The sequence below is a fragment of the Nyctibius grandis genome, chromosome 6 (genome assembly GCF_013368605.1).
Source record: "Nyctibius grandis isolate bNycGra1 chromosome 6, bNycGra1.pri, whole genome shotgun sequence".
Lineage (NCBI taxonomy): Eukaryota > Metazoa > Chordata > Aves > Nyctibiiformes > Nyctibiidae > Nyctibius > Nyctibius grandis.
The window spans coordinates 70,886,130-70,901,346 of NC_090663.1; the positions used below are offsets into that span (position 1 = coordinate 70,886,130).

A 15,217-nucleotide genomic window follows, 5' to 3' on the forward strand; every position below is an offset into this window, starting at 1 on the left:
GCACTTGGGCGTGCGTTGTCCTGGACCCTGGGCGTCTGTATCCTGCCTCACAGGCGCTACGAGCTCAGTTGCAGCTGCTGACTCTGGGCACGCAGCCCCAATTTCAAGGAAACAGTAAAACACTAATGGCTGCTGTCACCGGCAGTGGTCTCAGGGCAACAGCAGCTCTGCTGTTGAGGAGGGTTTTCTTAAAACGAGTGGTTTAAGGAGTTTGTAGAAGAGTAATGAGGTAGTTCTGCGGTTCTTTGTGGGGAGTTTTCTGCACTGTAATAAGAGGAGTAGGAAGAAGCACACAGAGCAAGCTTTGAAGACCTCCCAGGAGGCAGTGGCATGGCCTGCTGAGCTGGAATGGAAGCGAACGTTTTGGTAATGGAGAAGAGAGGAGGGGTGAGATGGAGTTTGGCCAGAAAGGATCCTGAAACTGCAGAAAAGGTGCTATATTCAAGGAAAGATAGGGAGGGAAATTGATGACAGGGGAAAAAACTCAAGGAGATAGACTTGGGACAGGGCATGGACTAAGAAGGGTGTTTGCAGTAATATTCTAAGTAGGAGTGAGATAGGCTTATATTTACTGATGCCAGTAAAAGGGATGTTGCAATAATCAAGAGACGGAAAGATAAAAGTCCAGACAAGGGTTTTAGCTGTGTACAGAGAGATAAGACAGACTGTATTTGAGAGAAGTTGCTCTGAAAGAGCTGCAAATGTTTAAAAATAGTTCATTATTTATTGATTTTAAAGATTATTTTAGTTATGTTTTCCTATCATGAGAAGAGGGGTGATGGGCTTTAGGTTTGGGTTTTTTGTGTGTGTTTTTTTAACTTAATTGTCTTGCTTTTTATTTCCCATTCTTTCCTCACGCTACAAGATCATTTTGCATGGGGTGGGAGCAGGGCTTTCTGCCTGCTTACCTATCGGTGCTTCACATGGCAACGTTGGGAAGGCAACCCACAGAAAAAGGCTGGCTTCTCTGCAGAGAATGGAAGCACGCTCTAGTGTTGCTGTCTTCTAAGAATACTTAGTAAAGAAAAGTAGGGAGGGTAGCATTAAAGAAAAAAAGAAAAGGAAAAAAAAAGGGAAGGCAAATCATTAGAGAAATGTTGATAGCAGTGAGAAAGGTGTTACACGAGGCTCAGTGTTTTTTCTTTAACTGGGTAAATATTTTTAGCATTATTTCAGAACTACTCAAGAGAAGGGGAGGAAGCTCTTATGGAAGTATCAAAGCAGCAAAAGCAAAGGGATTTGACTAGCTTAGGCTGTTCAAAATGGATTGACTGCATTTCATGTTGAGGCGCAGCCATGGTGGGCACTAGAGCGCAGAAGCTTAGGAGGGCTCTGGGTCTGCTAATTTTAGGCATTGTCAGGGAGATTTCTTTTGATGACCAAATGCAATGGAGAACATGCATTGCAGACTTCTAGGTGATAAGTGATTCATTTAAGCTACAAACAAATAAACTTCTGAAATGTTTAGTCGGCACCAACCACAGTAAGTAGGATGTTTTATGTGTGTCTGTATGGAGGCAGATACTGGACTTTGTCACTTACATAAAACATCCAGTAAAGCAATGAAAATGAGTTTATTTGTATCTCTTGGTCCTTTTTCCAGTGTAAGGATGCTGCAGGCAGTGAGGTATTTCTTAAGGTCCTGCACCTGTTTCACTTGAGAACTTTGAGATGATATTTTTGTTTCCATTTTCTATCAAGCCAGGGTTACGCTGGCTTTCTGTATTGACTTGGTTCTTGTGCTGCTCACCTTCACAGCCCGGAAGTCCAAAAAGTTGGGGAAATTGAAAGGGATGCACGAGGAGCAGCCACAGCAGCGGCAGCAGCCACCACCCCAGAGCCCCGAGGAAGGGACGACGTACATCGCGCCCGTGACTGAGCCCTCTGTAAACACAGCACTTGTCCCCCACATGTCTGCTATCTCACCAGCACTTACTCCCTCTCCTGTTAAGATCCTTGAAAGCATTGAACCAGAGATAGTGTATGCAGGATACGACAGTTCGAAGCCAGACACAGCGGAGTACCTGCTTTCCACCTTAAACCGCCTGGCCGGCAAGCAGATGATTCAGGTGGTGAAGTGGGCAAAGATACTTCCAGGTAGGACCACAAGGCATTTGGTGAAATTTCTCGTCACTGTTTCTTTTAGCTTAATGAACTATTTGCTTGACAAATTGCATCTTTAATCTGTGGGCTGTGTTGAAAACCCTCACGGGGGGGTGTGAGATGAACATCTGAGAGAAGATTGTTGGGTTTTTTGATTTATGGAATGTTTGTTTCGTATGTCTGTGATCGATATTTAAAAAGCTTTCATTCTGAATAATAGCCTCTTAAGAAGAAAAGATGCTTTGTCACTGGAATGAAAAATTACAGTTCTGTTTTTTCAGAAGTATACTTTGTGGGAGTGTTGCTCTTGTTCGTTAATACTAGAAAAATAATGAGCAATGTACTCAGTGCTAGTTTGGTCAACCCTTGTAGAGCACAGTGTAGTTCATGGATATTTTCTGGTTTGATCTCTAGGATTTAGAAACTTGCCTCTCGAGGACCAAATTACTTTAATTCAGTATTCATGGATGTGTCTGTCATCGTTTGCCTTGAGTTGGAGATCATACAAACATACAAACAGCCAGTTCCTCTATTTTGCTCCAGACCTGATCTTCGATGAGTAAGTATTCCTTAATGGTCTTTTCAGTGCATGCTGGAAGGATTACTCTGTCTTAAATTGGTTTTCAGGCATACCTGCAGTCTAAGAAAATTTCAGCTAATTCAGGATTAAAAAGTAGCTTATTTTTTTTTTCGGTGACTCATTTTTCAATTGGCAAAGCTTTAATACTGCCATCCACTACTACTTATGTATGTGGATGTGTTCTCAAACTAGGACCATCCTGCTTGAAATATGACTGATACACGACCAAGATTTATAGGAAAAAAAAAACACAACATTTTTTGGTATCTACTGGAGCTTGGAAAAATACTGTAACTTCTAGGAAATGTGAATGTTTAAATTGCCAGGTTTTTTCAGAGCAGTCATATAATGGTGCTTTTGTTAACAATATACAGCTGTTCAATGTGTTTTCTTGACAGTCTTAATTATCCTTCTTTGCAACCATGAAAGAAGCCAAAATGTTTTTCAGTAATGAAACATAACTTCTTTTATGATGCACTCAGACAAAAAGAAGGATCAACCAAGGAACTATTCCTTCTGAGTATGTGTGTTCCTTCATATTTTAAGTTTGTGTTTTAGTGCTTTGCTTTTGATGAGTATAATTTAATTTCTGTTCCATTTGCCTAGTGTGTATTCTAAAACAGTAAAGTCAAAATTTAAGCGAACACACAGGCAGCCAAACTGGGGTCGCATCATATGCTTATCCCAGAAGGTGTGTTTTGTTTTCTTTTTTTTTCTAGAGGTAAAAATGAGACATAATCAATAGGTTATGGGTGCTCTTGAAGAAAAAAAAAAAAAACAAACAAAAAAAAACAGGAAAAGAATGAACAAAAAATAACTTACCGCTTAATCTCCTGAAGCATTCTCAAAAGTTTTTCTTGGAGAAGATGCTTTGTGGCTGTCCATCTTAATAGTCTATCTTTGATTTAGGAATTCCTAAATAATTAATGTGTCTGAGATTAGTTCCAAAGGAGTGAGCAATATCAAAGGAGGATCATTTGGTTTGGTTTTTATTTTAAGAGGAGGAACTGATGATTCACTCTATGTGGTTGAAAATATAGTGTCAGCCATTTTCCTTGTTGAAGGCACCTCTACTGTGACTTGGACATTAGAGAATCATCACAGAAGAAGTATCTATTGCTGAAGCTAAGTGAAAATGTGAACTTTGAAGAGTTTAGTTCTCCTGAGGAAATGTAGACTAAAAGTTCAAACGCAGAAGTAGCTTTCCCTCATCTGAAGAAAGTCAGTCAGGGCGGTCAAAATTTATTGGACAGGGAAATCAATCCCGCTTGCAAATAAAACTGTATGTGCATTGCTAGCATTCTTGATAACTGCAACTAGAAGCAGCTTCCAGAAGTCGAGATAATTGTGAGTTTTATGCTGCGAGCCCTGAAGGTAGGTGCCTGCAGAATTATACTGAGGTTGAGGTTGGGATCCAGTCGGGAAAATGAGTGCAATGTCATGGAGTGCAAATTAAAAACATCCAAAACCAGATATGCATGTAAGATAGTGGTCTGGTCTTCTACATATTTAACAATGTACTTATTGCAGAGCTACCAAGGTAGCAGAAGGCAGATGTTTCTAAAGAGAAGAAAAATAAATTATCAGGAGCTGTACTGAGCTGTGAGATGTGGGACAGGGGCTTTTGAAGTAGCTAATCAGGACAAGAAACTTCCTTGGAGGTAAAAGGGTAGGAGTTCAGTGCTTACTCCAGAACAGTAATGGACACATCTCTGGAACAAGAGGGTTTTTCTCACTTCGCTCATGTTTCATACTCAGCGGGAATTGTGGGAGACATTCGTTCCAAGTTTCTCACGTTGCTGCCCAGGGTGGTAGTTGTGAGACTGCATTTGGACTCTGAGTTTTGGTCTCCCTGGCGCTGAAAAGTTGGTGAGAAACTGCAGAGAGCCCTGTGGAGGTTGGCCAAGGTGATCGGGGGCTGGCTGGGACAGTGAGGGAGCTGGGCTCATGCAGCCAGGAGAAGACTGTGCTGGGTACAGTGGGAATTTAATTGTAGCCTTCAGCTTTCTGATGAGTTGTTGTAGAAAACAGTCAGACTTTTCATGGAGGTGCACAGTGGAAGGATGAGAGGCTATGATCGCAAGTCTAGGACAGCAAATTCCCTCCTAGGCAGTGGGAGAAGAAATTTTGTAATGAGATGGTGAAATAGCAGGGCAGGTGCCCAGAGAGACCCTGGAGTCTCTGTCTTTGAAGATGTCCAAGCCTTGACTAGGCAAAGCCCAAGCAGCCTGCTCCAACTTTGACATTAGCCCTGCTGCGAACAGGGGGTCGGACTTGAGACCTGCAGAGGTCCCTCCCAAACTAAATTATTTTGTGATTCCAAGTTCAAGAGATGCAGTGCTTTCCTCAGTCTTGACATAAGGTCAGAGGTGAATTACTGGAATTGTGCAAGTCAGCCAGTACAGTTTGGTGTAGAAAGCATTCAGATAAGCACAAAACATAACATATATTCCTGTTTGTGAAAATACACTGCTTAGAAGCTTTGCTCTGGAGTTGCTGAAGGCTGGTCTTACCTTTACTTTTTGAGTACCATGAACTTGGAAATATGGTGTATAGTTATAAACACAGGCCATCATTTCTGTGCCACGAGGTTTATCAGACCTCCCTAAGGTTCACTTGGTGCAACTTTTTGAGTGTTTTACTGTCCTTGGCATTTTAGGACGTGTATTAGTTGATACAGAATGAAAGGGAGATGCTTTAAAATTACTTTTCCTTCTGCTGGCTTGAGAGAATTATGTTCCTGTTATCACCTGGCTTTAAAATTACTTTTCCTTCTGCTGGCTTGAGAGAATTACGTTCCTGTTATCACCTGGCCAAGATTTTCTTGGTATTTCTTCATATTGTGTCTGGAGAGGTCATTTCCCGTCTCTATGCAAAAAGTAAGTAGGAAGGTCCCTGGCCAGTAGCATGCACTCAGTACCCCAGAGGGTTTGGCATTTTCTTCAATGAACAGTTAAAAAAGAGTGAAAGCAGAGGTTGGCATTAGCAGGATTATGTTGCTTTGTTTCACGTTAAATGAATTTTCCGTTTGCTCTTAACTACTGTGAATAAAAGGAAGTCGTAATGGTTCTGGAAGGCCATGAAATATGATCTTGTTTTCTTTCTTATTCTGAAGGCCTGTAAACAAGGTGAATAACAAATTAGGATCTATGTTGTTAATAGCTGTTAAATGTACCTTTGATTGTATGAATACAGTGCAAAATGCCTCCTTATATGTGGTTTGATTTCCTGTTAGGCTTATGGAAGGCTGGAAATATTTGTCCGCCTTCATTTAGTCATGTTACCTATCTAATTAAGTGTACTGTTTGTCTTTATGGATCATGCGTATATTCCATTGCTTTAATTGGGCTTGAGTAAACGCGAAGATGTGAACTGAGGGATAAGAAAATGGCCGCTCAGCCTGTTACACAAATGCCTAAGAACAGCCTGAAAAGAGGCATAAAATAGACCAGTGTATTTTGTGTTGTGTGTGTAAGTTACAGTATGTGGGTTTTTTAATCCCTTTCTTCTGTAGTAGTTGCAATCCAAACTAATATTCTATGTATTGCTTTAGTTTTAATCCACAGTAAATCTTTAAAAGACCATCATATATGTGACACCACATAATTCCTATTGCAGGTGAAGACTCTTAAATTAAGAGGGACTGTTGCATATGTTAGTAACACTCAAAAGATGTTGCAGTAATGTTCTTAAGGCTGCAAGCTCAAATCCGAGAAGTTGCAAATTTCCAAAATTAAGGTGGTCTGTGGAATTGTAGTTTAAGCCCTTTGGGTACGTGCTTTGAAGACTGTATCCATAACCAAAACTTTTAAGTTATGCTATCCCATAATCTTTTTCCCATGTGACTCCTTCCTTTTTGTATTGATCAGGTTGGATGAGTTGTAGGGATGATAGGGGATTATATAGTGAGAGACTGTTGGATTTTTGCTTCATTTATTGCTGGCGAAGAAGCCTTACCTTGAATGGATGTAGGGATTTGGGAGAACAGAGAGATATTAATGGGGAGGACATGGCAAAAGACTATCCCTGATTCAAGACCTAAGCTCTCAGACATTTCAGGTTCCTACTGCAAAGTAACAGAAATCCCACAGAAAAAAAAAATGGATGTTGTTTATTTAACTTGAGGGAGGGAGAAAATTTTCTCTTAAGACTTAACCAAAGACTTCAGCTGAAATTTTCTAATCTAATTCAACCTGAGGCAGGAATACTCATGGACAATTTAAGTCCAAAGCATTAAATTTGTAAAATTATACACAATTGAAAGCAGGAAACTGAGTGATGCTGCTTGGAATGGGTGCAAGAACAGAGCAAGGGATGTAGCAAAATACAATGTTTTTTAACGCTAGCTTATTTTTAGGGATTCTGTCTGAAGCTATGCAAAATGAACTGTTTGCTACAGGGAACAGCCTAAAACATGATTTTTAAGACATGGTCCTGGAAGGTAAGGAAGTTAGTTTCAAATTCCCTTGGTCTCTCCCTTACTGGATGAATTAATCATTGAACTTAGAGCTAAAATGACTCTCTGGCTGTGGCCTTTTGAAGGAAAAGTCCCCAATATTTTTGAAAAGAGGCAGCATGACTGTTCAGGTCCTAGAAGAAATCTGATTATCTGAATCTTTCAGTAGTAGGAGTTTATGTGTTTGAAGTGCAGAAGTCAGATGCGTAAATCCCAGAGGAAGGCAAGGGATGCTCCTTCTTGCTCACGTTTCTGTGATGGGCTTGGGCACTTGCTGTCCCGCTGGCTAGTGGTATCTGCTTCCACCCATACATTAGGTCAGGGCATTGGCTGGCAACCTTTCAGAGGCTCAGGAAGGGATAAAAAGCATTTACGAGTGCAGCACTGCCAACAGAAACCCATCAGGAGCCAAGATGTGGCACAGTGGGGATCCTCACTCCCCCAATGTGGGAAACCAGCAGGAGCGGTGGGACATGGGCTGCCTTTAGGGCTATGGCTTGTGCTCCCAGCACGTATCCCTCTCCCAGCTGGAGGCCAGAAACCATCCCTCATGGCAAGCTGCCCTGCTTATCCATCCCTTCCTCTAAGGAAGAGGGCTGGTGGCTTTTCATCTCTCCATAGGGCAAAAACCCAGCTGATGCCATTGCTGACGAATATATAAAAAATCAAGCTGTGCATCCTCTTTGGCATGTGTTGGTTTCTGCTGGCATAAAGAAACCAGAGGGCCAGCCCAATGCTGGAGTTCCCGTACAGGTCTTGATTTTTCTTTTGATTTTAGGTTTTACACAGTCTCTTTGCAGACTTCTAAATCCCTGGGGACTTTCAAATAAGAGACTAAAATTCCATTTACTATTTTTGGAAAATTTACCCAATTATCTTATTTACCATTCCAGCCTTATCTAGCTGTAAAATAGCAATGATGTGGGATACTGAGAGAGTTCAGTAATGCTGAGACACCGTGTTCAGACACTTAAGTACATTAAAGTATAGCATCAGTGTTTCAACAGTATTTTGCAAATGCACCAAATGACTAATGTGCTGTGTGTTTTCTTGCTCCTTTGCTTTTTCTTGGTTTGCCATCTGCAGGATAAAGAATAAATCATAGGTGCATAAGTGTGCAGGTTCTGAATTTCCTGGCCATTGTACTTTCTTCTGACTGCCATCAGATTTTTAGAGATCTTTGCCCTGGCCAAGGACTTGAGGGTTTGCCTGATAAAAACAGCAGTAGGCATTGCACGAGGTTCCCAAAATTATTAAAGTGAACTTGAAAAACCAAGTGTATAAACTGGGGATAGTTTTCAAAAGCATTTGGATCAGCAGTGTCTTTTTTCTGTCTCTGAAATTATTGTATTACATGGTATGCAGCTCAGTCCTTAGAGTAAAAAGGTTTCAGTAGAAGCTGCAGTTTATTGAGTATTACGTACAAAACATTAAGAGCAGAATATGCCAATTGATGTATTGGTGCTTTTGACTGATAAGGCGAAGCTTCAGGCTGTGGATTTTGAGCTACGAAGTGGCTGTCCTTTCATTATTGCCATTTGGGGCAATTGTGATATTAGTGGCCACTTTTCTAGTTTGTAGCTCAGTATGGATGGTTTTTTCATTATAAAATTCAATCATCTACTCCACATATTTTAAAATCGTAGAATCGTTTTGGTTGGAAAGGACCTTTAAGATCATCAAGTTTAACCGTTAACCCAGCACTGCCAAGTCCACCACTAAACCATGTCCCTAAGCACCACATCTACACGTCTTTTAAATACCTCCAGGAATGGTGACTCCACCACTTCCCTGGGTAGCCTGTTCCAATGCTTGACAACCCTGTTTGTGAAGAAATGTTTCCTGATATCCAATCTAAACCTCCCCGGCGCAACTTGAGGCCATTTTCTCTTGTCCTATTGCTTGTTACCTGGGAGAAGAGACCGACATCTGCCTCACTACAACCTCCTTTCAGGTAGTTGTAGAGAGTGATAAAGTCTCCCCTCAGCCTCCTTTTCTCCAGACAAAACACCCCAGTTCCTTCAGCCGCTCCTCATCAGACTTGTGCTCTAGAGCCTTCACCAGCTTTGTTTCTCTTCTCTCAACTCGCTCCAGCACCTCAATGTCTTCCTTGTAGTGAGGGGCCCAAAACTGAACACAGTATTCGAGGTGTGGCCTCACCAGTGCCAAGTACAGGGGGACAATCACTCTCCTAGTGCTGCTGGCCACAGTATTTCTGATACAAGCCAGGATGCTGTTGGCCGCCTTGGCCACCTGGGCACACTGCTGGCTCATGTTCAGCTGGCTGTCGACCAACACCCCCAGGTTCTTTTCTGCTAGGCAGCTTTCCAACCACTCTTCCCCAAGCCTGCAGCATTGCATGAGGTTGTTGTGACCCACGTGCAGGACCTGACACTTCGCTTTGTTGAACCTCATACAATTGGCCTAAGCCCATTGATCCAGCCTGTCCAGATCGCTCTGCAGAGCCTTCCTATCCTCAAGCAGATCAGCACTCTCACCCAACCTGGTGTCATCTGCGAACTTACTGAGGGTGCACTTGATCCCCTCATCCAGATCATTGATAAAGAAATTAAAGAGAACTGGCCCCAACACTGAGCCCAGGGGAACACCACTTGTGACCGGCCGCTGACTGGATTTAACTCTTTTCACCACAACTCTTTGGGCTCAGCCATCCAGCCAGTTAATCCAATAATACTATGTATGTAATGTAGTTTAACAACTAACAAAGGTTACTACAAATTCATATAAATCCTTCCTTTAAAGTGCAATATTTAACTTACAGTAAAATAAAAATGTGGTGTTGCAATGATTTTTCATGCTATGCCTTTGGTAATTGCCCCAAGTGTGAAGTTTTAAAATTTAAAAGCAGACAGAGGTTGATATTAGCAATAGAGGAAAAACAGAGAATAAGTTTTTAAAATGAGAAAGTTGGTGTACAGCAAATGAGGTAGAGAGAGGTGGAAAAACAGCTTCAGTACCTGGGGATTTCTGTGAAGTTTCTGTGCTAATGTCGTCATGGGATGTGAATGGGCAGAGGATTTTGTAACATTGAGGAAAGTTGTAAAATTAAATTAAGAATTAAGATGTAGCACGGCTGAATAGTGAAGATTTTATTTTAAATTGGCATTTATTAATTATGTGTATTTTATTAGTAAATAGCACGTTCATTGTCTTTTCATTATGTTCCTAATATCCTCTCATAATATAATTGTGGAAGCTGGGACCATTAGGATTTGGTGTTGCGTAAGGCAGTGCAAGGATGCAGCTGCCTCTCTGTGCCCTTTCGGTGCTGAAGCCTGTAAGTCTTTCTGGTATTCTGATTTCTATAGTAACAGCAGGAAGATAAATGTAATAAAATAAACTGAATAGTTAAGAACAGCAGATTTTTTTTTTAACCTTGTATACTGGCGGGTTGGGCGGGGGGATGGTTTCTTAGATCATCTGTGAGTGGTGATAAAGCCAATAAGTAACTTCTTTTATTGTTTAAAAGATTACTTTCTCCCCGTTTACATTTTGCAGGATGATGGCTGTTAACCCTTTTGGTTTCTTTTGCAATCCGTTAATCCTGTAGTGTCTAAATTTAGGTACATTTTTGTAATCTCTTTCATCTGGCAGTCTCCAGATCCCTCATTTTTAATTAGTATTGCCGCAATGATTGTTGATAGGAGTTGTCAATGTTCATTCTTCGCTAATAAATTGTGTGTGTGATCGCTGACCTTGTTAAAAGGTCAGCAAGCACTCCTTGATATTCCTCCCTGCATGATTTTTGCTTGCACATACTATTTTGACGAGGAGTACTGCATCCATGCAATCTAAACTGTCAGTGCAGTGAGAAGGGGATATCTTTATCAGTAATTTTTTTATATACGTTGTTACTATCATTTACTTTTTCATAACGTGCAGCTAAGTTCCCCTCCAGAGAAGTATGTGAAAGGATTTTGTTACATACCCACCCCAAAATAGTGTGGATACAGAAAGACATTTTGAAGAACTACTGTCATACCTGTACATTATAGATGTAATATGCTTCAGCTAGATATTCCAAGTCTTATTTTGCTTTTTCTTTGTAAACAGGTCAATGGTTGGGCAAAGCAATAGATTCAGCTTCTTTGCATAAATTTCTAAAGTCTTTGCTTTTTAATGCCTTTATCTCTAAACACTATTTAAATTTCTAGGGTGTTTTAGTTAAAACTATGAAACTGTAAAGGAAAACAGGAGATAAGTAGTTTAAAGAGATCAGTAAGAATGTGAAAACTGTCAGATGAAAAGTCTAGCAGTTTCTCATCATTTAAGCCGGCCAGTTGCAAAGAAAGCGTAAGATCAGGGCAAGGGTAAAATGATACTTCTTCATTTGCCCGTTCCAGCAGTCAGTGATTTAGGTACTTTCTGAACGGGAGATTACATTCAGACAGTTGTGCTTAATAATCCTTCTGTGTCTTTCTTCTGTGAATTTGCCTAATACGTTTTTGAATACATTTATAATCTTGACTTCTAAAGTCTTCTGTGGCAGTCGCTTCTGCAATTTAATTATGCATATTTGTTTGTTGGAGATGTATCTAAAGCAGGTAGCTGATAATTTAATGGAGTGCTACTTCATTCTTGTGTTTGTAGTAATAGTGGATATGTTCCTTTTCATCCCGTGTATGCCATTTATCACTTATAGATCTCTGTCAAGTCCCGTCATTTCTTCTATGAGCTGAAGAATCAGCTAGTCTATTTAATCTCCCCTCGTATATCAGTTGTTTGCTACCTCTGACCGTCCTCATCTCCTCCCTCAATGTTTTTGCTTGCCCATTGTATTAATTTTGGGAGGAGACCAGACTGACATGCTGCGTTCAGAGCGTAGTGCGTTTATGCAGTAGCAAAATTACAATTTCTGTCTTGATCTTGACTCTTCTCCTCTCACCTTTTGCTTTTTTTGACCATTATTGAACACTAAGCAAGCATTTTCAAAAGGCAGAAACCTCTCAAACCGGTTCCAAATTATACTTAGATCTCTCTATTGTGTGGTGTTTGTTAATTTGAGCCAGTTATTTTGTATATGTGGTGGAAGATGATTATACTGTCTGCATTGTCTTGCAATCAGTGATTTTCACCTTCCATTTTGTCAGCCAGCCACACAGTTTTGCAAGATTTTTCAGCAGTTTTTTTACAGACAGCTCTTGATTTCATCATCTGGAGTCATCAGCAAGCTTTCTCACTTCCATAGGTCTGATTTTTTTCAGGTGATGTATGAGTACAGTTTTCAGCCCAGGCTCCAGTGCAGAGCTCTGTGAGACTTCCCCGGTAACCTCCATTACTTGTGAGAGATGTCCATTTGTTATTACTCTTGGTCTCCTATTTTTAAGCTGCTAATAATCCATGAAGAGCCCTCCTGCTTATCCCTAAGCTCTCTTTAAGAGATTTCAGAAGATCTTTTTAATAGCTTTAAAATCCAACTTTGCCATGATTGCATCCCCGCATACCTCCTGATGTAAAGCAGTGTGCAGGTCCTAGACCAGTAATTACCCGTGCTGGCACGCTGACAGACGGTATTGCAGCCCATACCCAAGCTGCATGCCCCAGTTTCCTTTATGTGGAAACCAGGGCAGAGGAGGAGAGGGTTGGTGTTTGCTTAGGTCTCACCCCATACGGCTGTGGGATTCAGCTAGACCTGGCATGTGCAAAGCATGTACAGATATTGCCTGTATCGACCAGAACATCCTTGTGCTGTTGTCAGAGCGCTTTTACAAATTTGTGAGACATGACCTCTCTTTGCCAGAGCTGTGCTGACTTTCTTCCCTTATAGCATATTTATTTATCAATTAATGTGACTCTTTTAATCGTTTTGCTACACATAGAAATGAGACTTACTAGCCTCTGGTCTCATGAGTGCTCCCTCCCCACTCCCAGACCCATCTTAAGAAATCAGTCCCGTTTGTCACCTTCCACACCTTTCATGAGGGCAATTTAAGCAATAACCTGCACAGCACAGTTCGTAGTTCAGCATTTCCATATTTAAGTTACTTTACAGCTCATGGATGGATGCCATCTGGTCTTGGTGATTCATTTTATTGTTTTTTTTTTTTTCTTTCTAGACCTTCTTCTACTCACACATTAATCTGAAACTAGTTCTCACAGTCGCTTACTGAAAAAGGAGGCTGGTGCAGAGCCTTCCTGGACCCCTTTACAGAGAGCGCTGATGCAAAGATTGTAGTTAACTTTTCTGTTATGGCCTGATCTTTCTCAAATACTTCTTTTTCATCCTAATCATCTGTTGACCTAGTGGATGTTCTGGCAGGTTTCCAGCTTGTGATGGTTTGAAAGGGTCTGACTGTTAGTTTTTATGACTTTAGCGTGAAGATTTGCCCAATGATTTTACATTTAACTTGGCATAATTATGCTCTCTAATATTGTCTCAGCATGACTTTGGGACATCCACAAGCCTTTTGGAGTGGTGTCTTTTCACTTCTCTTGAGGTCCTTGGCAGGAAGGGCTGGGATAGAGAAGACGTTTGTTCCTTTCAAGTGTCTGTCTGAACGTGGTGCTGCTTTAATCTTTTTGCACATCGATGAGCTGTTTGTTGGCATCTCCAAATGCCTTTCATATGCATAGTGCTTCCTTTCACTGCTTCCCCTATAGAGTTAAATATTAATCTTCCAGATTAAAAGAAAAACTAGGAAGTAGTTTCTCTAAACTGGTATGAGGGGAAGGCATGCCTCGGTTGACTTCAGAAAATGCCAGACTTTTCATGACAGCGTGAGCAAAGTCTTGATTTCTGAGGCGTCGTTGGCACAAGAGGAGAATTGCTGCTGCCTGTGGAATATCGCAGTAATTTTGCTGATGAACCACTGCAAATGACAGTGAGCCCTGGCATAATGGATTATAAAACAATACCTAATGGGCACCTTTCTGGCTGGTGATATCTTTCTCTGATAAACTTTAAAAGAGTATTTATTGTCATGTGTATATTATCATCACTTATTATTGAATGTGGTATTGAAAAAGCATTTTGGTAAAGGCATAATTATGTATTTTCTCATTTAAACTGTGAGTTGTCTCTTTTGGAATGCAGATGCAAACCAAAAGAGACTATTTGGTATCAGCATTCTGCTAACTGCATAATTAACTGTTAATTCCAGCAGATACTTGGGGTTTTTTGCTATTGATGTGCTTGGGATTTTAGAGTTACATAACTGGATGATTATTAAGTTGGATTTTAGCACAAGTTCTCTGTTACTGATTGGGAGCTGAAACTCTCCTTTGGCAATCATTATCCACGAGCTGTTGCCAGTTCCTTTGATAGGCATATAACAGGAGGGCACTTAGCTGAAACTTTAAAGCAGCTCTAAACTTCTTAGTATCAGTTACCTGCCATTGTATTCTCTAGGATCACTAGGAGGACTTTCTTGGGAGAAAACTGACTTTCAGAATTGACTCCTTTAAGTTCAGTGTAAAAATTGCCAAGTTTGTATGTGTGGGTGGCTAAAGCCCTGAAAATCCCAGCTGTGTCTGTAGATCTGTTTTAATGCGAAATGACCTTCCTTGTCTCATTATCAGAGTTCAGTATTGGTGGTCCTCAATCTAATCCCTGTTTTGTTGTGGGTTCAGCAGCTTCTTCTGGTCAAGGTCATTGCTGTAGTGTCAGTGCTCCTAGCTACGCACCCCTCAGTCTGCAGCATCCCAGTCACCTGGGGAGAAGGTTGTGGGGTTAAATGTTTTACTTTGGTAATGGTGGGTTTACACATTCTTGTGGCAGGGTTGGTGGAGGGAGATCACTACTGAGGTACTTCTCCTTCAGCAACTTTTACAGCAGGAAATCTCTCTTTTTTTTGCATACTGTGCTTCCTTGCAGGGAGCAGCTTTCTGCTGTTGCATGTCAGATTCCTGCAGGAGCACAGCAGCAGGAGGCATCTCCAGGACCCTCGAGCCAATTCCCTGCTGCTGCAGGAGGATCTCGCCATAAAACCTCCTTATTTTCAAAGTATAAGGTAGTGCCAAGGCCTTGCTGCTGTGTCAGATTAATAGGACACGTTTTTTTTCTCCCCACCTTCTAGGCAGAGAGAAGTGCTGACTGTCCGTAGTGGCTAAAGTCAGGT

General features: G+C 41.1%; 1 protein-coding gene across 3 annotated transcripts in view; it reads left to right on the plus strand.

The window, feature by feature from the left end:
- Positions 1-15,217, plus strand: part of NR3C2 (nuclear receptor subfamily 3 group C member 2) — a 218,602-nt gene that overhangs the window by 176,204 nt on the left and 27,181 nt on the right. For all 3 annotated transcript variants that reach the window (XM_068402663.1, XM_068402662.1, XM_068402661.1), the window contains 2 exons: positions 1,759-2,097; positions 2,518-2,662. In XM_068402663.1, the coding sequence (XP_068258764.1) occupies positions 1,759-2,097; positions 2,518-2,662 (484 nt within the window). The remainder of the gene's footprint in view (positions 1-1,758; positions 2,098-2,517; positions 2,663-15,217) is intronic.